Genomic DNA, 26,941 nt, shown 5'->3' with positions numbered 1-26,941 from the left:
CCAAGCATCCCAAATTCCCTCTCCCCTTTATGTTTTAGAACTAAACAGCTAACCACTGCTGAAATACTCATGGGCTACTAATTGTCACTGCTAGTAGTAACTACCATGAAAAAAATGGCTTGGCCCTTTGCAGTATCCAACAGGATGCAGGAGTCCTAAAGGGCTGCACTACCAGAAGCAGCATAACTGTGCAACCACAGCAGTAGCACAGAAGGAATAAGAATGAGAGAGGATTTAGCTTTACCCTGTAGTCTAGACACAGAGAACTCAAGCTCCCCTCTCACAGCACACAGCCTGCAGAGCAGTGGAGCAGGATGGGGCAAAGATCTCTCTGCCATTTCCTGCAGCAGCTGTTGCCCAGCCAGTAAGCTTTGCCTCCCATGCCAAGCAGCTCTGCTTAGCCCAGTGCAGGGCCTTCTAGTAAGGACAGATTCCAGTTCCATCCCCAAAGGATTTGTGAGAGAGTGCTGGAGATGGTAAGACACTGTGCAAAGCAAGGTCAGTGCAGAAAGGCTAATTGTTGGTACCATGCAAAAGAATTAGAGCATTACCTTCCTTTTCCTGCAGTGTTTCACTTCTTATCCCTACACCATCACCACAGGACAATGCCACTGCCACAGTGCTGTAGATGCTTTCAGCACCTATTCATTTTATCTTTGCATGCTGAGAGCAATTCAATTAGGTTATCATCTAGACTTCTGCCACATGTACACAAGCACATTTGTACCTTTTTACTGAATGCAATTGTGCCCAGAAAACCTACATTGTCTGACCTGCCATGAAATCCATTCACCACCAAGGAGACATGGAAGTAGCTCTGGAGAAAGAGACTTGGGGGTGTTGGCTGATGAGCAGCTCCCCAGGAGCCAGCAGTGCCCTCATGTAGCCCAGCAGGCAGCTGAGTGCTGGGCTGCAGCCAGAGCAGTGTGGGCAGCAGGGCAGCAGAGGGGATTCTGCCCCTGGGCTCTGCTCAGACCTCACCTCCAATCCTGCCTCCAGTTCTGGTGTCCCCAGCAGGAGGAGGACACAGAGCTGCTGGAGAGAGTCCAGAGGAGGCCACAAAGATGATCCAAGGGCTGGAGCAGCTCTGCTGTGAGCACAGGCTGAGGGAGCTGGGGCTGTGCAGCCTGGAGAAGAGAAGGCTCCAGGGGGACCTCAGAGCTGCCTGCCAGGATCTGAAGGGATCCTGCAGAGGGACTTTTGCTGAGGGTGTCTAGAGACAGGCCAAGGGGGAATGGTTTGAAGCTGAGTGGAAGTAGGGTTGGACTAGATCTGAGGAAGAAGTTCTTCAGTAGGAGGAGACTCTGGCCCAGGCTGCCCAGGGAGGCTGTAGCTGCCTCCTGCCTGGGGGTGCTGCAGGCCAGGCTGGATGAGGTTTTGAGCAGCTGAGTGTAGTTGAGAGGTGTCCCTGCCCAGATGAGCTCTGAGGTCCCTCCCAACCTGAGCCATTCCAGGAGTTTATCATTCCCTCAGGACCTCTTACACAGCTACTAACAGGATTCTACCAACTCAAACTTTGGGCAGCTGGAGGAGATGACAAATTGTCTTCAATACTTCCATATAATACCAGAGCTTTCAAAACTGTTTTCCTCCAGGAGAGCTTTAAGGGGTTAGGAAATGAAAGAGTTACCTAAAACCTCTACGTTTTCCCTTCTCTGAAGCAAACTAATACTTCAAGCACCCAATGTTAAAGTAAGCAAGCACCCAGTATCGTTTCAAGCAAAAAGAGGCTGCTGTGGTAAAAGCTGAGTAAGCACAGCATGAGAGCTGCTTGGGTTGGGGCTTTTCAGCAGGAGGAATTGTGACAGACAGTAACCAGGAAAATGTGTCTGAAAGAAGTACCACAAAGATCGCCTTCATCAGATCCATCAGGACAATCTCTTCTCCCATTGCAGAGCTTCTCAGGCTGTAGGCAGATGGAGGTATCATTAGCACAAGGGTATTTTGGTGGTCCACACATATAGCCCTCGCAATTATCCTCATCAGACTGATCCTCACAATCAATATCGCCATCACATAGCCACGCTCTGCTAATGCATCTCCCTTGGAGAAAAGAGACAACAAACACAGCAAATCAGACTGCAGCAAACTTGAGGCAGAATCCTTCAGTAACATCACACAGCTTTCATTCATTTATTTAGTTACTGTATTATGCTCTTCTATGAGCAGCACTTCCCTCTGAGGAGAGCAGAAAGAAACCAGCCTGTATTTATACGCCGAAGCATCAGCCACAGCAGTGCTGGCAGCCTAATTTTCCCAACACCATCCATCCTGATGATTTCTCTGCTGAGCAGAGCTGCACACAGGCAGGAGACATCCTCAGTCTCTCAAATATACCAACTCAGACAAAAAGTGCTTTCATTTCTTTGTAACTTCTGCTTTTCCTTGTGTCCCTCTCTTTGCCTTCAACAGCTTTCCATAGGAGCAGTGCTTCACTAACTCACTTCCTATTAGGATGGGTTTGAGGAACAAAAGTCTGTCCAGCAAGGACACCAGCTTGGGGCTCCCCAGTTCAAGAGAGACAGAGACCTGCTGGAGAGAATCCCATGGAGAGCCATGAGGATGATTAAGGGACTTGAGCATCTCCCCCATAGAGAGAGACTGAGAGCCCTGGGGCTGTTTAGTCTGGAGAAGAGAAGACTGAGAGAGCATCTGATCAATGCCTATCAATAGCTGAGGGGTGGGTGTCAAGGGGAGGGGGCCAAGGTCTTTTCAGTGGTGCACAGTAATAAGACAAGGAACAACAGGTTTGAGCTTGAACATAGAAGATTTCACCTCAACATGAGCAGAAACTTCTTTACAGTGGCAGAGACAGGGCCCTGGAGCAGGCTGCCCAGAGAGGTTGTGGAGTCTCCTGCTCTGGACACATTCAAAACCCTCCTGGATGTGTTCCTGTGTGCCCTACCCTGGGTGGGGAGGGTTGGAGGAGATGAGTTCGGAGGTCCCTTCCAACCTGAGTCATTCTGTGATGAGTGAAAGATTTTCTCTACCAAAGTCCTTTTTTAGGCAGAAGCACTCTGCAAGATCAGCTTCCTTAATCCATGGTCCTACCTCTTGTCTCTTTCTTAATTGGAGAATAAAGTAGCTGTCAGTTCCATTCAGTCCAAGGTGTTACCAAAAGGTCTGACTGCCCCCACTGACTGTAGCTAGCAAGTAGTAAGTTTATGCTTGAGAAGTGACAGATAGTTTGGGAGAGGAGCACACACACTGCATTCCTTATTGTCTTGAAGTTATCACTGCAAAGCAGTGGTGGAATTAAAGCTAAGGGAAGGTACCAGTGCCAAGCAAACTAAGCAGATCCCAAAGTCAATTGGTGTTGCTTCCTGTAGAGCCCCTGGTCTGTTTTGTAATCATTTTGTACACAAAAGCATTCACAGAGCAAATCAGCCTCCCTGCCTTTCTCCTGCCTTGATGAAGATTTCTTTGACAACAGAAGACTCCTGTCCCAGTGATAGCTCTGAGATGTTCTGAAGTAAATACACTTGCAAGGAATTCATCTTTGCAAAGATTCTAGCAAGATGGATTTAATGAAGCCTTCTGACCACCTTCAAACCATTACTTAGAGTTCACTGAAGTGGTTTTGGTTTGTTACCCCTTGCTGAAGCTCACAGTTCTGGCTCACAAGCACTTTAGCAGAATCCCATCACAAATTAATAGCCTCAGTGGATGTATCTGTTCCTTTCCACAGCTCTTGTGTGTAACACAGCAGGAATGTCTGGCCAACACTGAACCAGTGCTTCAGAATGAGGCTGATGCAAGAAGTGCCTGGGAAAGCCTGAGCCAAATGCTTCTCCAGGATATTTTATTTCCTAGCATGATTAGAAAGTGAATTTTGCTGTACTTGCTACCTTCTGCTCAGTCTTTCTGGGGATCCTGAGCACAAGAACTGCATTGACTGACTGTCCTTTCAGCTGCAGCAAAACTACTTTGGTGAAGCGTTAGCTGCATCCAGTTTCCCCTAGCAGTGAATTCTTAGTGCCTAAACTGTACTATTGTGCTCATCTGTGGCATGGACCCCGTCTTGCTCTCCTTAAGGGGAAGGAATGCTCTCTGCTGACACATACAAGTAGAGCTGGGATGGTTCATGATCCTGCTTGTCCTGTGGAGCACACATGGGGGACTCAGACTCAGTGCACTGTTTCAAGAGTGTGGTGCTCTCTGGTATTCAGAAACTCGTAGTAGGAAGGAGATGTTTGTTTTCCAGCAGGAAGCACAAGGGAGATGTCAGGGCCTAAAGAAGAGGTTACCACAGGAAAGAGTGGCACCATGCACCCAGCATGGACCCAGCAGGGGAACAGCAGAGAGGTTTCTAGTTTACTTGCTGGGGTGCTTTGGTTTTAGTGATTTTTTTAGTGTCAGCTGAATCAGAAGTGTCATCCTTCTGAGCCATCACTCTGAGCAGAAGGTTGTTATGGTGGTTGTATGGCAGCTCTGATGATCTGAAAGTGAGAGAGAAGACAGAGCAGGCAAGGAATGAGCAGGAGCAAGCCTGGTAAACCTAAGCTCGTGACCACTAAAGACCCTTTCCACTCCCCCTCTGAACTCCTCCATGCCTCCCATTCTCACTAGTTTTCCTTCCTCTTTCAAAGCTGCTCCTGTGCCATCTCTCCACAGCAAACCTGTCCTCAGCAGCCCTCATGGAACCTGTAAGGCTGCCCTACCAATTTCCTCATCTTCTTTTTCAAAGCCCCATGCTTCCCAGCTTCTTCACTGTCAGCTGCTCTCTGCTCTCTGTGTCTCCCATACTTGCATCTTGTCTCTTAGACTCCTCACCCAGACAGTGCTGCTGCTGTTCTTTGCCTCTGCCAGTCTCACCATGGTGCCACCTTGACTTAATTTCCACTCTATGCACATTCCTTTTTATCCACTCCAACAAAATCCTAGCTCTTCCCTTATCTTCTCCCCCTTCCTCTGGTATATTATTAACATGTGAGAACAAGGAAAGATAAAGTAACAGCCCACAGGGCAGCACTAAAAATGGTTAAGATCCAAAACCTAACTGCTCCCTGAAATGAATATCAAATGCACCGAGCAGGACAAGAGGCAACAGCCCTGAGCTGCTGCTGGCTAACCTGGGCTGGGCACAGCCCTGCTGCACTGCCTTCCAGAACAGCTTTGGTTTAGGATCATCACAGAAACTGGGGAGCTCCCCAAGTCAGATTGCAAAGACTCTGCTCTTGGAGCAGTACTGCTAACTGCAGAGTGGGGAATGGGGCAAAACAGGCAGATTGATGTAGTACATATAAGTGAATGGAAGTACATGCCTAAACCAGCTGTTGGAGGGCAGAACCAGTGCTGCCACCCAAGGAGAGCTGGGTAAAGGTGAACCTCATGCAGATCAATAAGGATAAGTACAGGGTACTGCATCTGGGGAGGAACACCACCAGGCACCAGCACAGGCCAGGGGCTGCCCTGCTGAAAGCAGCTCCATGGAGAAAGACTTTGGAGTGCTGGTGGGCAGCAAGTGCTGCATGGGACTGCAAAGTGCCCTGGGGCCAAGAGAGCCAATGGCATCCTGGGGTGCATGAAGAGAAGAGTGGCCAGCAGGGCTGGGGAGGTTCTGCACCCCCTCTGCTCTGCCCTGCTGAGGCCACAGCTGCAATCCTGTGTCCAGTTCTGGGCTCCCCAGGTCAAGAGACAGAGACCTGCTGGAGAGAGTCCAATGGAGAACTATGAGGATGCTTAGGGGACTTGAACATCTGCTGTGAAGAGAGACTGAGAGCCCTGGGGCTGTTTAGTCTGGAGAGGAGAAGGCTGAGAGGGGATCTGATCAGTGTCTATCAATACCTGAGGGGTGGGGGTCAGGAGGAAGGTGCCAGGCTCTGTTTGGTGGTGCCCAGGGACAGCACAAGGAACAACAGGGACAAGCTGGAAGCCAGGAGGTTGCACCTGAGCATGAGGAGACACTGCTGTATGGTGAGGGTGGCAGAGGCCTGGAGCAGGCTGCCCAGAGAGGTTGTGGAGTCTCCTGCTCTGGAGCCTTTCCAACCCCCCTGGATGCGTTCTGTGTGCCCTGCCCTGGGTGGTGCTGCTCTGGCAGGAGGGTTGGGCCAGATGATCTCTGGAGGTCCCTTCCCACCCCTACCATTCTGAATATAAAAGATGAAGTTGGACCTTATCAGTCTAGTCTGATTTAAAAAAAGCCTAATCTAATGTAGAAGCAGAAAATAAGTAGCTAGATGTAGCCTAACAGCAGTCCACCTCAACCAGGGAGTCATTGCAACTCACACCCTCCTGCTGTGCAAACCTGAGCCTATTTCTCATCCCCTCAGCACAAACAACAGTGTGATGTTCCTGAAAACCAAATTAGAAATGCCATTCTGAAATCCTGTTAGCTCAAGTGCCCTGCAGCCTTTTGTCTGCCTCTGGACAGCACAGCTCAGGAGCTGCACAGGTTGTTCCAGTGAGAGCAGGGATTCTCCTAAAGGCTTAAACAGATAACATGGAAACAGAAGATATGTGAGGGCAAGGAAATGAAGCAAATAGTACTAATGATTAAATCATAATCATCATGTAATAATAGCAATAACAACAACAATAATGACAGCAGTTCCTCCAGCAGCAAAAAGTGTTGTTAAGGAGACATTAGGCTCTGTGCTTTCAATATTCAATAGATTTATCAGTGAAAAGATGAAGACAGGCAGCTCAGCTTGCAGCAAAGATCCAGATGACTTACTAGGGAAAAATGTTCTGCTCTTAGAGGCAGTTTACTGAAAGGTAGAGAATATTGTCTGCTGGATGTCCTGGGGTGTGCAGCAGGACAGAGGCTGCCCATGATGGATCCTTGTGGCCACCATCACTCCAACAAGAACAATCAGGCTTGGCTGAGGGCTGGCAAGTGCTGTAATTGCACCATGACACTGGTGCCTGTGGCATGGTGACAGCTCAACCAGAGCCAGCCAACACACTGCAGGAAGGGCAGGGCCTGCAGCTACAGTTTTCAGCCATTAAACAAAGAAGCAGCAAGCAGGGGAGGGGGCAGGAAGGTTGCACTGTTCCTATTCTCACCATCACCTCCCTCAAAGAGGAGTGCCTGGGACAGCTCCCCCATGCACATGCTCCTGCCCAGACCCATCAGCTTTTGTATTAGGGAATCAGATGCCAGCAGCTGGCAATCTGTGAGGAGAAATTAGCCAATTCTCCTCTTTGCTGAGCACTTCTCATACCTGTGGAAGCCAGACAGTGTTAGTCATCTAGAACAATCCACATACAAATTGATTCTGACACCTGGGAGAGTCACCTCAGACACTATGAACCCATTGCTCCTCCTTGGTCCACATGGAATTCCACTGCTAAACAGCTAAGCAAAGCACTGGCTGTTCTGCTTTCTGCTCCAAGGCATTACCAGAGTTCCTCCTCCAGCAGAGCAGCTTTGCTCCTCCCAGACAAACCCAGGGAACTATGAGAATTATGGATCAAACTGACCCATAAAGTGATGTTTCCCCTCAACCAACAAGCAGGATTGCATTTCCCTCTGCATCAGAGCTGAGCACCCTCCAATTTAGCACACTTGGGATGAAAACAATTTTTTGGCTGTTCCACTTCATCCTTCCTCCTGAGCCACTGCCCTCCTTGACTGGATTGCAAACACAGCTAAGTATGACCCTGCCAACAGCTGAGGGGATCCTGCAGGAAGGCTGCAGAGGGACTCTTCATGAGGGTGTCTAGATACAGACCAAGGGGGAATGGTTTGGAGCTGAGGCAGAGCAGGGTTAGAGTGGAGCTGAGGAAGAAGTCCTTCAGCAGGAGGGTGCTGAGACTCTGGCCCAGGCTGCCCAGGGAGGCTGTGGCTGCCTCCTGCCTGGGGGTGCTGCAGGCCAGGCTGGATGAGGCCTTGAGCAGCTGAGTGTAGCTGAGAGGTGTCCCTGGGCATGGAGGGGAGGTTGGAGGGGATGAGCTCTGAGCTCCCTTCCAACCTGAGCCATGCTGTGACTTTGTGATTAGAATAGGGTCTTCTTTCCTGTACCAATCATACTTGCCTAATGGCAACAACATTACTACTTCTTATACCCTGAATTAAATCTTCTGCTGAAAGTTGTTTTCTCCCAGTGTCACACTGAACTTGGAAAGAAGCTGTAAAAGGCTTAATGCCATGCCAGCAGACTCTAAGTTCTCCCTCAGCTGGACTGTCCCTCGAGAAGTTGCTCCATCTAAGCTGTGTCTTGTCAAACACAGCCCCAGACTGGCATCGTCTTTTTGTATTTCTTCATGAAGGACACTTAGTAAAATTTGATGTTAAACACCCTCAAAAGAACACATTTTTCTTCCAACACTGTGCCTCAAATTTCCACTGCTGTGCTTCCCAATTCCTCACAATCTTTCAGCCTATTACTTCACATCCTCTTAATCAACTTACTTCTAGGGTCAAAGATGGAAACCAGGAGAACACACTTGGAATGTGAAGCACTATTAGAGGCTATGTAAGTATTTGGGTTGATACCATAAAGAAGAGTTGCAGTGCTAAGTGAAGGCCCCATCCTTGGAGCCGTTTAGGAACAGACTTGATGTGTCCCTGGGGAGCCTGCTCTAGCTGGAGACATGATGAGCTTTGAGGATCCTTTCCAACCCAATGTGACGTGTGGAGCTGTGAAAGCAATCTCCAATCCCACCCATGTTACACTGTAAATCAGCAGGCAGGACAGGGGCAGTGCATTAATGCTCTTTTCCTGCTGGGAGCACAGAGACACCACCTCAGGGTCATCAGAGATGGAAGGCAGTACTCGAGCAGCAGGTATGGGCTCACACCACACACACACACACAGACAGGGCGAGGAGAGCAAGGCCATACCTGTGCTCCTGCAGGAGAACTTGGTTTTGCCATCACACAGGCGGATGGTTCCGTTGCAGCCTCGCTCATCGCTGCCATCCTCGCAGTCCTTCTCCCCGTCGCAGCGCCACAGCTCCGGCACGCAGCTCCCATCGGGGCTGCACTGGAATTCCTTCCCGCTGCATCTCCCAGGAGCAGGAGTTTCTTAGGAAAACAAGAGTTCCTAGGTTGGAGACTCTGCTCACGGGAGTGTTTGCATGCCACACACACAATGATGTGGAATCCTCCTTCCTAGCCAAAGCCAGAACCCCAGTCCCCAGGTGGAGCACTCACTAATCACTACTGCTTCTTAACTCAGCACAAGCTTTGCACAACCTCTTATCCTGCTCCCTCCCTTCACTTCCTCCTCCACCACAGGGAAAATTATAGGGAGGTTGTAGCCAGGTGGGGGTTGGTCTCTTCTCCCAGGCAACCAGCACCAGAACAAGAGGACGCAGCCTCAAGCTGTGCCAGGGGAGGTTTAGGCTGGAGGTGAGGAAGAAATTCTTCCCAAAAAGAGAGATTGGCCATTGGGATGTGCTGCCCAGGGAGGTGGTGGAGTCACCATCACTGGAGGTGTTTAAGAGGGGACTGGATGAGGCACTTGGTGCCATGGCTTAGTTGATTAACGGTGTTGGGTGATAGGTTGGACTTGATGATCTCAAAGGTCTCTTCCAACCTGGATAATTCTATTCTGTTCTATTCTATAGACTTGCCAGGCTTGGAAGGGACCTCAAGGATCATCCAGCTCCAACCCCCCTGCCATGGGCAGGGACACCTCACACTACAGCAGGTTGCTCACAGCCACATCCAGCCTGGCTGCAAAACCCTCCAGGGATGAGGCTTCCACCACCTCCCTGGGTAACACATCCTGTTGTTTTATCAGAGCCATGCAGTGGGAAGTGTTCAGGACAGTGAGTTGGTTGTTGCATTGTTGGGGTTTATTTAGTTTGGCTGGGGGGTTGTTTGCTCATTTATCTTTGTGCCTTTTTTCTCCCCCCCCCCATTTTTATTTTTGACTCTTAGTGACTTGGTTAGAGGTCAAGTGACAGGACTGGGGGGATGGAGCAAAACTAGAAGTAGGGAGTTTCAGACTGGATGCGAGGAAGAAGTTGTTCCCCATGAGGGTGGTGAGAGACTGGCACAGTTGACAAGGGGGAATGGTTTGAAGCTGAGGCAGAGCAGGGTTAGAGTGGAGCTGAGGAAGAAGTTGTTCAGCAGGAGGCTGCTGAGACTCTGGCCCAGGCTGCCCAGGGAGGCTGTGGCTACCTCCTGCCTGGGGGTGCTGCAGGCCAGGCTGGATGAGGCCTTGAGCAGCTGAGTGTAGTTGAGAGGTGTCCCTGGGCATGGTGGGGAGGTTGGAGGAGATGAGCTCTGAGGTCCCTCTCTAACCTGAGCCATACTGTGATTCTGTGACTAAAAGGTAACTTAAGGAAAGCTGCTGACTGCCTCTTTCTGTAGGCAGGATGCATCTCTGCAACAGGACAAACATCACATCCATCTTAATTCAGTGACACTACAAAAGTTCTCAGTTTTACACCCATTCTCCTTCCAACTGCATCATTCTTCTCAGACACACTCCTGTATCATCATATTGCACTTGACACATTTTCCCTCCCAAACACTGCTAAGGTCCAAAGCGCTTCCTTTTGTTCCATGGACTGAGATCAGATCCTCCATGCCATAACAAAGTGTTCTTTGGGGTTTTAAGTAGTTGAGTGGTGAGCAGGAACAAAATGAATAAAGAAAAAGGACAAATCAGCCCAGCCCAGCCCAACTGACCTTCCTTGCTGCAGTTTGTTTTGGTTTCATCACTGAAGTCTCCACAGTCATTGTCACCATCACAGGCCCAGTGGCCTGGGATACATCTGCCGTTAGAACACCTGAACTGCTCAGCAGAGCAGGAGTGAATGCAGCCCAGCTCATCACTGCCATCACCACAGTCATCATCTGCAGAGAGCAATTGGGGAAGTGACTGTAAATGAGTAAGTGCCAACAAAAGATAGGGAGAGAAAAAAGTCACTTCCAAAAGGCAAACCAAAAAGCAGTCAGTGAGGTGCTGTGTTTGTTGCCCACAGGCATGTGGTGACATTGTGTTTCATGACACCAACCGGGTAACTCTGATTTACCAGGAGAACTCTCCCCTCCTGAATGCATTCCTGGGTGACCTGCCCTGGGTGATGCTGCTCTGGCAGGGCGCTTGGACTGGAGGTCCCTTCCAGCCCCTAACGTTCTGTGACTCTGTGTGATCTGGGACAGGCTTCCCCCTTGCACTTACTCACTCTTACTTAAGTCTTGAATGTGGGAAAGGACAACCCCGGGGACCAGTACAGGCTGGGGGCTGATCTGTCAGAGAGCAGCTCTGGGGAAAAGGACCTGGGGGTCCTGGTGATGCCCCTGAGCCAGCACTGTGCCCTTGTGGCCAAGAAGGCCAAGGGCAGCCTGGGGGGGATCAGGAGGGCTGTAGTGAATAGGTCCAGAGAGCTTCTCCTGCCCCTCTGCTCTGCTGAGGCCACAGCTGGAATATTGTGTCCAGTTCTGGGCCCCCCAGCTCAAGAAGGACCTCAGGGAACTGCTTGAGAGAGTCCAGCCCAGAGCCACAGAGCTGCTGCAGGCAGTGGAACATCTCCCTGGGAGCACAGGCTGAGGGAGCTGGGGCTTGGAGCAGAGGAGCCTGAGGGCTGCCCTCATTGCTGGGGATCAAGATGTGCAGGGCTGGAGCCAGGCTCTGCTCAGGGCTGTCCAAGGACAGCACAAGGGGCACTGGGGGCAAGCTGCAGCAGAGGAGGTGCCAGGGGAACAGAAGGGAAAACTTTGTCCCTGTGAGGGTGGCAGAGCCCTGGAGCAGGCTGCCCAGAGAGGTTGTGGAGTCTCCTGCTCTGGAGCCTTTCCAGCCCCATCTGGATGTGTTCCTGTGTGCCCTGCCCTTAATGATCCTGTGCTGGTTCCTAGATCAGGACAGTGATTAGAGAATGCTGTACTTGCTCTCTGGCCATTAGAAGCCAAGGTGGCAGAAGCAGACTCAGAAGGAAAGGCTGAGTAGCAAAGCAATGCTCGTGCGCTTCCCAGTGCGTTTGCTTCCGACAGAGAACGTTTGATACTTGCCTGAGTCACAGAGCCACTTGCTGCTGATGCATCTCCCATTTGTGCATATAAATTGAGTTAGAGGCTCACAGGTTGGGAATTCTGTCAAAGTGTTCAAAAAGAAAACTATTTAATGCAAGATCCTCTGCAGCAGTAGCCTCCCACCATCCTGTGTGCATAATTACACAAGTGCAGTGCATCAAACATTGGCACCTGGCAGATACTTAACCTGGAGAGAAGAAAAGGGTGAGATGCCCTAAGGAAGGACAGGAAACAAAAGCTCTTAGCTGTAGACACCAGTCCAACCCCTACCTCTCCTCTGCATGCAGCACTGAAATGCATGATTCTGTGCCATATAACATGGTCCTGCATTCCCATCAGCTCAGGGCTGTCACTGCCACCATTCATGCTAACATGCACAATCAATTCCACCTTGAGGTCTGGCACAAACCACACTGCCCATGTGTTTACTCCTCTGAAGAGGTGGTTCTTTGCTTAAGCAAGAAGAGGTATTTGTAAAAATAGATCAAGATCAAAATCAGTGCAGAGAGAAACAGAAGAGCAAGCATCTTACCGAGCAGACCCCAGACTGGTTTCTTTGCTTACATGATTGATGCCCATACACAATCAGCCCACATTCCTTCTTGACAACACCAAGCCATTTCAGAACTGTGCCTCATTACACTGTGGCACCCTCACTAATTCATTGCAGTGAGTCAAGTGATGCCACAGCTGCTACCCTGGAAGGAGGGAAGGCCCTGATACAACACTACCAACAGTTCATCGACCCTGCCGCTCTCAAACTCCCAGCAGTTACCTGGGACCTGCCAGACAGATGAAGGCAGCAGTGTGGCTTATGAAAACCTGTTTGTTGTTTGGAAGGAGCTGATGAGAGAGTGTGGCTCTCCTTTCAGTATCTCAGTGAAGCAGCAATTAGCAGAGCTGCTGATGCTCTCTCAAGATATAGCCAAGAAAGAGTCACTTACCCTGCAGAATAAAGCATCAAAATAACCTCCTGCTCAGACTTAAACCAAAAGGGATGAGACAGATCAGTTTTGGAGAGTGATGGTGTTTGATAATGGGAAGGACATCAAATTGTTGGAGGTCACAAAGATGATCAGTAGGCTAGAGCACCTCTGCTGTGGGGAGAGGCTGAGAGAGCTGAGGGTGTTCAGCTTGGAGATAACAAGGCTCCAGAGAGACCTTAGATCAACCTCCCAGTACCTGGAGGGGCTACAAGGAAGTCAGGAAGGGACTTTTGACAAGGGCTTGCTGTGACAGGATGAGAGGGAATGGATTGAAGCTTGAGAAGGGCAGATTGAGACTGCAAATTAGGAAGAAATTCTTTCCAGTGAGGGAGGTAAGACACTGGCACAGGCTGCCCAGGGAGGCTGTGGCTGCCTCCTCCCTGGAGGTGTTCAAGGCCAGGCTGGATGGGACCTTGAGCAGCCTGGGCTGGTGTCCCTGCCCATGGCAGGGGGTTGGAAGTGGATGATCTTCCAGGTCCCCTCCAACCTAAACCATTCAATGATGTTAATTAGAAAAAGCTTGTGAGCTGTCTGAGCTGGATGTCAGGTGCCACAGTTAGGAACTCCCTGCCAGAAAGCTCGGCCCAAGCTCTGGTTTGATTTATCCGTCGAAGCAGTTTCAGAATCAATATTTAACAGCTCCTAGGAAAAGGCTCCATCACTGCTTGTCTGTCCTGTGGAGGAGATCCTTATGCACTTCACTTCTGATGGAAGGATTGCTGTGGCTCCCCCCAGAAGAGATGTGCTTACCACAGGAGGTCATTTCGTCGCTCTGGTCTCCGCAGTCATCCTCCCTGTCGCACAGCCAGGAGGCGGGAATGCAGCGCCCGTTCCCGCAGGAGAACTGCTCAGCCTGGCACGTTCTTGCTGTCGAGAGAAGACACTCCCACAGTGCCAGGGAAATGCACTACAGCGCTGAGGTCTCCTGGTGCAGGGCTGTATCCAGAAGCTGCAAGTCTGGAGGGCACCATCTCCTGGCCTGCTGCACATGGCACCTGACCTGATCACTCCTTTGATTTCAGAGGAAAGGGAAGCCTGTGCTCAACCTTTTGATGCAGAGTTTTAGTGCTCAACACAGGAGAAAAGGAAGCTTTATTTGCAGTTATGCAAAGCAGGTGGTAGGAGGGCATTGCTTGACAGAAACCACATGAGGCCTGGAGTCTAGGTAAACACACATCAAGGCATCGAGCTGCCTCACTTACAGCTGGAGTATCACCAGCTTGCATTTCACAGCAAGGAGAATGATCTGGTGGAATCCAGACTTGCACAGGAAATGGTAGCCTGGCAGGGGTGTGATGTGCCTGGGCTCACTGCCCTCAGAACCTCTGCCTTCGCAAACGTGCAGCTGCAGGATGCACAATGCCTGTCCTGAGGAGCAGCAGCTCACCAAGAGAAACCATGCTCTGCAGTCTGCTTGGAAACCTGATGGCCAGCAGCAGTGCAATCAGGCTCCTACACCTAAAGCTGAGGTTACATCATCATTTTCTTTACTCAAAAGATGAGACCAGCACTATGACCCCAACGACAGTGATGCAGATTTGGGTTCCAAGTTCAACCTCTCAAGTCCACCTGCATGTGATTGCACACTCTGCAAACCCTTAACTGAGCTCTGGAGAAGACAAGACTGAGAAAGGATTTAATCAATGTCCATCAATAGCTGAGGGCTGAGGGTCAGGAGGGAGGGGACAGGCTCTGCCCAGTTGCACCCTGTACCAGGACAAGGGGCAATGGATAGAAACTCCAGCCCAGGAGGTTCCACCTCAACATGGGGAGGAACTTCTGCACTGTGAGGGTGGCAGAGCCCTGGGGCAGGCTGCCCAGAGAGGTTGTGGAGTCTCCTTCTCTGGAGCCTTTCCAGCCCCATCTGGATGTGTTCCTGTGTGACCTGTGCTGGATTCTATGGTCCTGCTCTGGCAGGGGTTGGACTGGATGATCTCCAGAGATCCCTTCCTACCCCTAACATCCTGTGATCTGTTCCATCAGAAACCTCACCAACCCCCAGAGCCCTTCTTCATCTGATATTCTCAACTGCCACTTTCCTTCTTCCTCACAGCAATAGCCCAAAACATAATAGCAGAATGCAAGTCCAAAGTAGACCAGAGAGTTTTGGGGTTTTTAAACACGAGTTGTGTTTGCCACTGTAGGGACAAAAGGAAAAATAAAGACAGAATTCAACCCCCTAAAAAGTAAAAGGTCTTCAAATCAGAGTCCTGCTGCAAGCACACACTTGGACGTGGAGGCACATCAAGATGTGCTGCAGTCCACAATACTGTGGCAGAGGTGACAGGGATGCTACAGGTCTGCACTTGTGCTGGAGTGACTGTAGCCAAACCCACAAGTAGCAGCCAGATCCTGTTATTATCCATATGGAAATTTCAATCAAGGAAAATGAGTTCAGGGAATATTTCCACACACTATGCATGCTGCCTGTCACTGCTTTTCAGCTGGGGAAGAGTCATCAGCTTCCTGATGCCTTCTATTTTGTGAAGCAGGCACTTAATGATTGTTTAGTGTACTCAGCTGACAAGCACCAAGCATCACTTCCACACAAGCCCAGGGCAGCTTCGGAACTCCAGGAGCTCCTGCAGTGAATCAGTAAACAATCTTCATCTTGCTATTTCCTTAAAAGTCCTCTGCACGATGAATAGCTCACAAATGAAAACATTTTCCAGGTACCAAGGGGAAACTGAACAACTAATTATGACTGCCAGCATAGAAGAAAGCTTGCTGGTGAGGTGGCTTTCATCACAGCCTGGAACAAACAACATCCCCACTGCTAAAGGAGACTGAGCAGGGTTGGGTCTTGGGGTAGTTTTAGGCTGCACCTCTACAATGTTTCCACATCCACCACAAGAATTACCTTGGGAATCTGTCTCTCTCTTGGTTGCTTCACTCTGGGAAGCACTAACTTTGTGCTTCTGCTGGCTTCTGCTGACCTTGGCTGCACTGGTTTGGCTAAGTCTAACAAAAACCTCTCTGCTCTTTTCTCTTGTCCCTTTGTGTCCAGGGGGGCAAGGCGCAGGGCAGGGAGTGGGAAGCTCTTAGCAGCTCCCCTGGTTTTTGGCTGGGAGGTTCTTGTGCTGTTTATCAATTGTAAATAGCTGTAAATATTTGTCAATCCTGGATGTCTGGTCCATGTCCATTGCATTCCATTGCAGACTGCAGCTTTGCTGGTAAATACAGCTTCCCTTTGCTCCCAGCTGGGCTGGGCTGGCTGAGTTAATGCTGGGGGCAATTTTCAACACACCACAAGTCTGTACCTAAGCAGTGCTTTGGCAGTTAAGCCCTATGGGCAGATTAAGTGCTGAAGTACTTTGGAGACTACACTCAGGTGGAGGGACTAAGGGAAATACAGTTTGTATCCCAGCCTCAGTGGCAGCAAAACCTGGAATAATCAGGTTACTAGCAGCAGACTGGTTCAGTTCCCAGCAGTCCTGAACTGTCTATAGAACTTGTGCACAGTCAAGTCAGATGTTTACCTGCACAGGTTCGGTTTGACTCGTCTTCATTGCTGCCACAATCGTTGGTCCCGTCACAAAGCCACCTCTTGGGAATGCAGCGGTTATTTTGGCACTTGAACTGGTCATCAGGACAGCTGTGATTGACTGGGGAGAGACAAACAAGCAGAGAACCCAATAAAAGGGCTGTTCTGCAGAAAACAAGCAGAGGAAACCATCTGAAAGGAATACCTGGGGTGGCATTCCCTGCGATGCAGCTCACATGGTGAGCCTGCAGACATGGCCACTGTGATGTAGAAGCTGTTCAGCAGAGCAGCCACGCTTACAGTGCCCTGCAATACCTCACTCATACATTTAACATGGGAGAGCAAAGACCCTCCTGTCACACCAGGGTGGAAATGGAGACCCCCTTCTGTTAACCACTACATGAGCAGCACTCTACAGCTGTGCTGTTTCCTTCCAGGAACACGTCCTCGTTCACACATTCTGTCAGTGTGGTGAGGTCTGCAAACTGAAGCACACATAAGCAATGGGAAACCCCAAGAGGGAGCAGGTCCAGGCTGCTAAGTGCATACTCAAAACATCATACTGCAGGGAGCAGGGGCTTGGGCAGGTTGTAAAACACTTCCAACGTGATGCACTGCACTGTCAGTGGCCACAGATAGAGCTCTGGTTTGCTTACCATGAAATTGTAGGTGTCAGGAAGCGAAATGTGCAACAGTGTAAAACTGACCCAAAAAAACCAGCCTGGCATTCAAGAGTGAACAAGGGACCTCCTGATGAAGGCTGAATGCAGAGGATTATGTAAATACCATTGGCCTGCTCTTGCAGCTGTGTGTTGCTGCTGCTGCTTTTATGCTACTAACCACCATGGGATCACAGGGTGGTAGGGGTTGGAAAGGACCTCCAGAGATCACCCAGTCCAACCCCCCTGCCAGAGCAGCACCACCCAGGGCAGGGCACACAGGAACACCTGGCTTCCAGCTTGTCCCTGTTGTTCCTTGTGCTGTCCCTGGGCACCACCAAACAGAGCCTGGCACCTTCATCCTGACCCCCACCCCTCAGGTATTGATAGGCATTGATCAGATTCCCTCTCAGCCTTCCTCTCTCCAGACTAAACAGCCCCAGGGCTCTCAGTCTCTCTTCATAGTAGAGATGTTCAGGTCCCCTGGTCAACCTTGCAGCTATTCCATTGGACTCTCTCCAGCAGGTCTCTGTCTCTCTTGACCTGAGGAGCCCAGAACTGGACACAGGATTGCAGCTGTGGTGTCAGCAGGGCAGAGCAGAGGGGGAGCAGAACCTCCCCAGCCCGCTGGCCACAATTCTCTTCATGCATCCCAGGATGCCATTGGCTCTCTTGGCCCCAGGGGCACTTTGCAGTCCCATGCAGAACTTGCTGCCCACCAGCACTCCAAGGTCTTTTACTTATCAGACCTTGCAAATCTTGATCTACAGAAGGGCAGTAAACCATGCAGAGTTTGAAATGCTGTGTTAAAAATAATCTGAATCTATTTTCCACCCACTCCTCCGTGCAGAGTCTGAAAGTTTAGCATACATCTGGAACCAAGCGGTATTTGAAATGAAAAGCTGTCTTGAGGCTTATCCTTGACATTTCAGGAGTTTTTATCTTTGACCTTTCCATTGAAGACAGCTCAGAGTGAGTGTGATATCAAGAGCACATGAACCCTTCCTGAGGGCTGTGTGTGGAGGGTGCAAGAACACTGGAAGCAAAGATTAACAATCTGAGCAGAAAAGTGTTCCAGGTCTCATAATGCTGCTGGGGTTTAGTGGGCAGTGTGACTGGAGCACCAAAGTGTTACTACCTAGGGAACACAGCTGAAAACTGAAGGCTTTTGTGTTTTAAATCTGACTTCATTACTAGACAGGGACTGTGTTTGGCATGCTAGCTGTGTTTTGGTTCCTGTGTGTGTACTAAGGTGTGGGTGCATTCTGTTCCAGAATTGAATTATCTCAGGCCACAGAAGAGAGTCACCTCAGTATCTGGCAGTGGGGGGACAGAGATTAATGTCACCACACTGATCAACAAACTGCACCTCACAGAGCTCTGGGACCACATCATGTTCCATTTTTTATCTGGCTAAATCCCCAGAGAATTCCCAGCCTTGATCAATGAGTTGGGCTATGCTGCCCTCACGTAAACGAGATTCAAGCCAACCCTCCCCAAAGATTTTCCTTCTCCCTGTCATTGTTAGCTGAGCTGAGGAAGGCTTTGAGGCTGCCTGAGCGTGACTTCCCCTTCACAAACCCATGCTGAGTACTCTCAATCACTTCCCTGTCCTTCATGTCTTTGGGAATGGTTTCCAGGACTGATTGCTCCATCACTTTGCTGGAGGCTGAGCTGAAGCTGGCCTTGGCTTTGTGAAGGTTGGACTAGCGGTGGTATTCCGAGGCCAGTTCCAGCCTGCATTACCCAGTGACCCATATAAACAGGTGCAACAGTGGGGAACAGTGAAAAACATCAACACTTAAAGAGTCAGAAAGGACTGTGTGGAAACCAAAGGTGACTGCTCTGGTACTACAGCATGAATGAGTGCAGGAGTGCCCTTGGAAAGAGCTGCTGCTATGATATGCAAGAAAAGTAATGATTTAAGGATGAGTGCTTTGCTTTCACTCCCCTCGGAGCTATTCTCCTCCCCACTTGTGGTACTTTTAGGCTGTGCCTTGAAAATTTTCCACAGATCTTGAATTAAGAGTAGTAGAATGTAAATAAATCACCACTGGAGGCAAAAAGGAAAAGAATGATAAGGTCTCCATGATCAGATATCTGAGATACAAGTGAGTGTTGTACACAGACTCCTTCACTCCAGCAGTACGAGCTCCTGGCTTCTGCTGGCTTTGCTGACATTGGCTGCATTGCTCTGTTGTGGCTGAGTATCACAGCACATTAGAAGGGACCTCAAGAGACCACCCAGTCTAACCCCCCTGCTAGAGCAGGATCACTTGGGTAGTCCACACAGGAACACATCCATGTGGGGTTGGGAAGTCTCCAGAGAAGGAGACTCCACAACCTCTCTGGGCAGCCTGCTCCAGGGCTCTGTCACCCTCACCCTCTGCTTTTTCTCCTTTCTTCCTGTGTACAGGGGAGAGAGAAGGGAGCAGGGAGGGGGAAGCTGTTGGTAGCCCCCTGGTTTGCCCATGGGGTCCTTGTGCTGTTTATAGACTGTGCATATAGACCAACACTGTGTACTTTGTACATACTCACTGCTTCCATATTTTAGACTGGAGTTTTGCTTGCAAATACAGCTTCATTGGCTTTGGAACTGAGCTGGTCTGGTGATTTTATGCTGGGGGGTGGAACTGTCTCCCCAGCACAGCACTTCTCCCACCGAGCAAGGGGCTGGGAGCAGCAGGGGCAGAGCACACGTACCGCAGATCTCGGCCTGCTCGTCGCTGCCATCCAGGCAGTCGTCGTCCCCGTCGCAGCGCCAGCGAGCCTGGATGCAGCGCTTGTTGTGGCACTGGAACTGCTCGGCCTTGCACAGCTGGGGCACCACCTCTCCGGGTTGAACTAGGAGAAAACACCCAACAAGCACATCTCTTTGTCAGCCTGAGACATACGGACAGCAAAACCGCCTCTGCATCAAAAGAAACATCCACTCTCATCAGTGCTCTCCAGAACACTGGTGTAGAACCACACAGAGCCATTCAGGCTGGAAAAGAGCCTCAGGAGCACCAAGGCCAACCTAGAACCCTACTCTGCAAGGCTCACCCCTAAACCATAGCCCCAAGCACCACAGCCAAACCACCTTGAAACACAGCCAGGCTTGGGGACTCCAACACCTCCCTGACCACTCTTGCCCTGAAAAAATGCTTCCTCATGTCCAGTCTAAACCTTCTGAGTGGCAGCTTGAGGCCATTCCCTCTTGTTCTGTCACTAATTACCTGGGAGGAGAGATCAGCACCAGCCTCTCCACAACCTCCTTTCAGGTAGCTGTAGAGAACAATGAGGTCTCCTCTCAGCCTCCTCTTTTTCACACTAACCATCTCCAGCTCCTTCAGTTGCTCCTCATCAGATTTGTTCTCCAGACCCTTCCCAGCTTCCTTGCCCTCCTCTGCCCTGGCTCCAGCACCTCCACATCTCTCTTGTATTGAGCTGCCCAAACCTGGACACAGCACACTTGAGGCGATTCCAGCTGGAGCCCGCAGCAGCAAGCAGAGCTGAGTGTATGGGTGAAGAAATAAGTATCTTGGTAAGAAAGGGAAGGACTCAGAAGAGGACTCAGAAGAGCACTCTCACTGCTTTGTTTTCCATATTGGTGCTTAGATGAGAGTGTGAAAAACACCAGGTTAGAATGGTGCCACCAGTCATCAAAGGTGAACAGGAAATAGCCTTACTGACACAGGGAATTCTGATGCATGTTAAAGGGCTAGGAAATGATTACTGAGAAGCTGATTCTTGTATCCCAGCAACAGCTCCAAGCCCTGCATTACACAGTGGCACAGACTCAGCTAAGAGAGGATCAGATTCTGCTGAGGCAGAGGGAAGCAGCAAGCCACCAGCTTATTGATAAAGCAGACAGGTACAGCTCCCGGCATGAGGCTCAGGGTGCTTCACATGCAAATACCTGACATGACCCTGGGAGGATCAGCACAGCCCTTGGGAGGAGCTGGGCAATGAAGTGTGCTGGGGAAGAGCTGGAAACCTGCTTAGTTCAGATCTGGAAGTGTCTAACCTTTCTTCCTGCTGCTTACATTCCATCTTACCAGGGAGAACTGCACCTGCCAGTATTTTCTGCTAAAAAGTGAAACACTTCCCTGTCGCTGGGGTGCACAGGAGGTAATGGCAAGCTCAGTAGTGGTCAGCATGCTATGAACTAATCCTTATGCTCTACTTGTCTTTGTAGGCTTTCTGCTGGAGAGCTATGTGAAGTCCCACACATTGCAGCCCATGAAACAGAGCAATGAGATTGAAAAGGAAAAGGCAAACAGAGGAAAAAGAGAAAAGAAGATGATTTAGGCTAAGCTAAAGATAGAAGGGCTGAACATTCTCAACACACCTCTGTTATTGGAGTCTTTAAAATCATGATTACAATCACCCCTGTCATTGTTAACACTGGGTTTCAGTTGGTGTTTCAAGGAAGATAGCCAAGGAGGAGATGCAAAAATTCATAATCATTAAAAAATAAATCAATAGCATTGTGTGTGTTGGGAGCTGCTTGACAGACAAATATACCTGCTGGGTCCGTTTCATGAACAGCTTCAGCATGGACATTGCCTAGCTACCTTCAGTTTAAGGTGCTTAGTCCATCCAATAGAGTTAGGGAATGGGTAGGGTTGGAAGGGACCTCAAGATCACTCAGTTCCAACCCCCTGCCATGGGCATGGGCACCTCCAACCAGCCCAGGTTGCTCAAGGCCTCATCCAGCCTGGCCTTGAACACCTCCAGGCAGGGGACATCCACAGCCTCCCTGGGCAGCCTGTGCCAGTGTCTCACCACCCTCCTAGGTCTCCAGGCTCAATCTCCCCTCACCCAGCTCAGAGCCATTGCACCTTGTCCTATCACAACAAGCCCTTATCAAAAGTCCCTCCCCAGCACTCCTGCAGGCCCCCTTCATGTACTGAAACAACCTGAAACCAGTCCATAAAGGCTTAGTGCAATATTCACAGAAAACCCTCTCTGGTATTCCTGATATCTTGATGCTTTGGGGGTTTTTAAGGTCCATGAGATCTCTACATGCTTTTTCGTATTCTGACTTTCCAACACAGTTTTTTCATCCAATATTGCATACTTAATACTTAATATATTAAATATATATATTTAAATACATAAAGTATATATATTTGGTATACATACTATAGACATAAATCATATTATGTGTATATGTATTTACATATACTTATGTGTGTATATATACACTTATGTATATGTATACTTTTATATATATACTTGTGTGTATATGCATATACTTATATATACACACACATTTATGTGTGTATCAATGAAGACATTAAGTATATATACAAAAGTATATATATACACAAGTGTATATATATGTTTATATACATTAATAGAATAGAACATATCTATAGATATTGATCTCTATATCATATTCTATCTGTATATAATTTATCTATATCTAGTTATCTATCTCTATATCATATTCTATCTATATATAATATAGATGAATAGATATTTTATATATATTCTATATATCTATGTTCTATTCCATTAATGTAGATATATATACTTATGTCTGTGTATATACATACACTCATTGTACTCATTGCAACATCTTTATCACCTTTGCTGCACTGGCTTCACTTGGAACCTTTATTTAAGGCGTATTGTTTTTGTCTTATAGCAGCACACACAAAAGAGGAGCCAGTAGCAGAGTGCAGTGTCTTGTTTCATTTGCAGACTTGACCCAACCCCTTAACCAGCAGCAGCTCAGGTATCCATCCCCCTCAGCTCTTACTCGTGCAGGTTGTTCTGTTTTCCTCCAGAAGCTGATTATCAGCACAGGCACAAACTCTGCCTCCAGGAACGGCTAAACAAAGCGTGCTGCAGCCTCCGTTGTTGACACGGCAGGCATTATCACCTGGGAAAATGGAATAGAAAACAATAAGAGAGGCACCTTTCAACCTGGCAGCCACCACCAGAGCAGTACCTTTTCAGTACATCAGCACACTGTTGCTTTTTACCATTACTTTCCCCTCTCATGGTAGGGACACACTGTTCTCAGAGCTTGGTTACCACAGGTGACAGCAGTTAAACAATTTCAGTTACAAGGTGCAATAACCTGCAAGAATAAACCCCACAACACCGCTGCCTCCAGATCACAATATTCTATATCCTTGATTTGTTATTTTTTATGAGAGTGATACAGGAAAACATTTATTGTGACACAGCTACAGACAGGAGAAGCTAAACAGTACAGAAGGGAACGTCCTGACACGTCAGCATCTGCCTATGTTCAAACAACGTGACTGCAAATGCAGAACAGGGGAGAAAGAGAAAGGAAGCAGCCATTAAAAGTACAATGAGATCTATGGCAGACAGAGCACAAAGCAGATATTCCTCTCCTCTCTTCTGAGCACATCTGCTGCTTCCCTCCCTTCTTTCCATGGCTTTTATTTCTCCCTGAAAGCTGTCTGCTTTCAGCTGTCTACTGCTCACACGAAGATGCTGACAGCTGTCAGGTGTTTTGATCTTCTACCGGGGACTGCTGCACCTCTCTACCCCATTCCTTAGGCAAGCAGACTTCAAACTGAAGCCCACTGAAGGAAATGGTAGAGTTTCTGTTTTGCTAACCCTGGTCATATTTGCGTAGGGATGCACTGCAGACATTCACTTCTCAGGATCAAAGTGCAATTAATTGCAAGTGCTGGTGCTGGAAGAGTGCAGGTTTGGAGGCTGGAAGCAGGGATTCTGAGCACCCAGGCAGATTTGCTAAGTTCTATCTGATGCTCTCCACCTCAAGCCAGGTCACAGCCAAAGCCTGGAGTCAATTCACAGCTTCTCTCCCTATATGTGCTGCCCAGTGGAAGGCCAGTTGTGATGTTGTGCTGCTCAGCTTCATGGAGTCAATGATAACTGACTATGATCAGGCGAGCACAAAACTTGACATCTGCTGACATTTCACATGGGAACTATTTCATCAGCTTCCTGTCCTCGTGAAAAGTGGATGTTCCTTCCCCAGCTCCTCCTTTTTAGGTGTACAGAACATTCATTGAGCTTCTGGATTAAGCAGCCTCCACACAATTCCCTCTCCTCAAGCCCTGCCACTTTCCTTTTCTTGTGGAAAACAAGAAAAGGATCTTGCCAGGCAAGATCATGGAACAGGTCATCCTGAGTTCAATAACACAACACTTACAGGATGGCCAAGGGATCAGGCCTAGCCAGCATGGATTTAGGAAGGGCAGGTCCTGCCTGACCAACCTGATCTCCTTCTATGATCAGGTGACCCGCCTGGTGGATGTGGGGAGGCCTGTTGATGTAGTCTACCTGGACCTCAGCAAGGCCTTTGACACCGTCCCCCATAGCAAACTCCTGGCCAAGCTGTCAGCCCATGGCTTGGATGGGAGCACACTGCGATGGGTTAGGAACTGGCTGGAGGGCCGAGCCCAGAGAGTGGTGGTGAATGGTGCCACATCCAGCTGGCAACCAGTCACTAGTGGTGTGCCCCAAGGATCAGTGCTGGGCCCTGTGCTCTTTAACATCTTTATTGATGATCTGGATGAGGGCATTGAGTCTATCATCAGTAAATTTGCTGACGACACCAAGCTGGGGGCAAGAGTTGATCTGCTGGAGGGTAGAGAGGCTCTGCAGAGAGACCTGGACAGGCTGGACAGATGGGCAGAATCCAACGGCATGAGATTGAACACATCCAAATGCCGGGTTCTGCACATTGGCCACAACAACCCCATGCAGTGCTACAGGCTGGGGTCAGAGTGGCTGGAGAGCAGCCAGGCAGAGAGGGACCTGGGGGTGCTGGTTGATGGTAGGCTTAACATGAGCCTGCAGTGTGCCCAGGCAGCCAAGAGGGCCAATGGCATCCTGGCCTGCATCAAGAACAGTGTGGCCAGCAGGAGCAGGGAGGTCATTCTGCCCCTGTACACTGCACTGGTTAGGCCACACCTCGAGTACTGTGTCCAGTTCTGGGCCCCTCAGTTTAGGAAGGATGTTGACTTGCTGGAACGAGTCCAGAGAAGAGCAACAAAGTTGGTGAGGGGTTTGGAACACAAGCCCTATGAGGAGAGGCTGAGGGAGCTGGGGCTGCTTAGCCTGGAGAAGAGGAGACTTAGGGGTGACCTTATCACTCTCTACAACTACCTGAAGGGAGGTTGTAGACAGGCTGATGATGGTCTCTTCTCCCAGGCACCCAGTACCAGAACAAGAGGACACAGTCTCAAGCTGCGCCAGGGGAGGTTCAGGTTGGATGTTAGGAAGAAGTTCTATACAGAAAGAGTGATTGCGCTATGGAATGGGTTGCCCGGGGAGGTGGTGGAGTCGCCGTCATTGAAGGTGTTCAGAAGGAGACTTGACAGGGTGCTTGGTGCCATGGGTTAGCTGTTTGGGTGGGTTGGATTGGTTGATGGGTTGGACACGATGATCTTGAAGGTCTCTTCCAACCTGGTTTGGTTTATTCTAATAAAGGTTTATTCTAATAAAAGATGAAGTTCTCCTAGAGGCAGCTGTAAACACAGGTCGTAAACTGTTCTGGCAGAGCCACATCTGGATCCACAGGGAAACATTTTCAAACCATCAAATCAATATCAGATAACCAGCAAATAACAAAAGTTCTGACAATTCTCAGGTTTTAAGATACAGCTCAGTTTCACAGGAGAGATTGTGGAGATTTTGTAGTTATCTAGCCCTGACCCACTGCTTTGTACAAGCAAATGTACCCACAGTGCATTAAACCCTCACTAGTATGTCAAAGAATTGTGTGTTAAGTAATCAATACAGGCAGCCATGGGCAGCTGCTGGTACTTGTACTTTCATGGGGCAGGGTGTGAGGCAGATGGGAAGAATACAGCTGCATAAACAGGGGAAACTAACAGGGGAAACTGGAAGTCTCTACAAAGTGTGAGGGCTGGGTCACAAATTAGAGCAATCCCAATCGAGATTGGGCACTTAAGACACTCTACTGGGTGATGAGTTCATGTTTTAGACTCTGACTTAAAATGTTCTACAAACAAACCCTCCCCAAACCAACTCCTTTATTGCATCTGTGCTCACCAACAGCCAAATAACATCCACACAACATCAACAGACTAAGAGAGGTGTTTGCATCTAAACCTTGGGAACACTCAGCTACACCACCTCAGAAAAAGTAGCCCTCCAACTCTCTCCACCTTTAACAGGGCCGCCCATTACACACATCAGAGAACACCAGTGACATCAGAAGGTATCAGGAGCTGTCACAATGAACAACCCAGAAGGGAATCCAAAGTTATAGAGCACGAGGCAAGGAGATTGGCAGTGATTTAATTAAGCAACACGCAGGAGACTGTCAGATCACTACAAGAAAATGAGGCTCTAGAATGAAAAGACTGTTGAAGACAAATACAGCCAACACTCTGAAAACCCAGGATGGTTCTGAGGCCAAATGCATGCTTAAAATAAATAAAATCCAAATCAGAGCACTAGATCAAAGTCAGCTGGTCTGGCCTGAAGATGAAATGTTCCTACTTGACCTCCTAATTGGGATGACAAAATAGAGCATGGTGGGCTAGATGCTAAGGAAGTGATAAAAGAGAAGAGGATGACCAGGGCAATACAGGTGCCAAGAGGTAAAGCATAAGATCCTAGGCTAGAAGGGTTTATAAAGTGAGCTTTACAGCCATGTCAGTCCAAAGGTGCAAAGCCCCAGTCTTGCTGAAGAGACTCCTAGGCTAAAATGTCTCCTGAAGCAGAGTACCATGGCCAAGCTCTCCCCTAAGCTGAGGAACTCATTCAGTTAACAAGGAGTTATGAAGTGAAACTTCCTTACCTAGTGTTCCTCACAGCCACTTTGTATGGGTGGTGTTGAAGTATTCCAACATTTCATTACCATTTCCAACGTTACATTACTACTATTAGTTTGTTTTCCAGCTTTCAA

The 26,941-nt window shown here is 49.1% G+C and overlaps 1 protein-coding gene across 1 annotated transcript in view; it reads right to left on the bottom strand.

The window, feature by feature from the left end:
- LRP1B (LDL receptor related protein 1B) overlaps positions 1 to 26,941 on the bottom strand; it is a 603,705-nt gene that overhangs the window by 206,008 nt on the left and 370,756 nt on the right. Inside the window, exons 15-22 of the mRNA XM_068158711.1 lie at positions 22,814 to 22,936; positions 19,765 to 19,905; positions 16,398 to 16,523; positions 13,669 to 13,785; positions 11,912 to 11,992; positions 10,589 to 10,756; positions 8,789 to 8,971; positions 1,843 to 2,043 (exon numbers count right to left, since the gene is read on the bottom strand). Of these exons, the coding sequence (XP_068014812.1) occupies positions 1,843 to 2,043; positions 8,789 to 8,971; positions 10,589 to 10,756; positions 11,912 to 11,992; positions 13,669 to 13,785; positions 16,398 to 16,523; positions 19,765 to 19,905; positions 22,814 to 22,936 (1,140 nt within the window). The remainder of the gene's footprint in view (positions 1 to 1,842; positions 2,044 to 8,788; positions 8,972 to 10,588; positions 10,757 to 11,911; positions 11,993 to 13,668; positions 13,786 to 16,397; positions 16,524 to 19,764; positions 19,906 to 22,813; positions 22,937 to 26,941) is intronic.

This window comes from Melanerpes formicivorus, unplaced genomic scaffold, assembly GCF_026170545.1.
Source record: "Melanerpes formicivorus ecotype bairdi unplaced genomic scaffold, bMelFor1.0.p_v2 SCAF_41, whole genome shotgun sequence".
Lineage (NCBI taxonomy): Eukaryota > Metazoa > Chordata > Aves > Piciformes > Picidae > Melanerpes > Melanerpes formicivorus.
The sequence above is the reverse complement of the archived record's forward strand: the minus strand, read 5'-3'. Positions and strand labels throughout refer to the sequence as shown.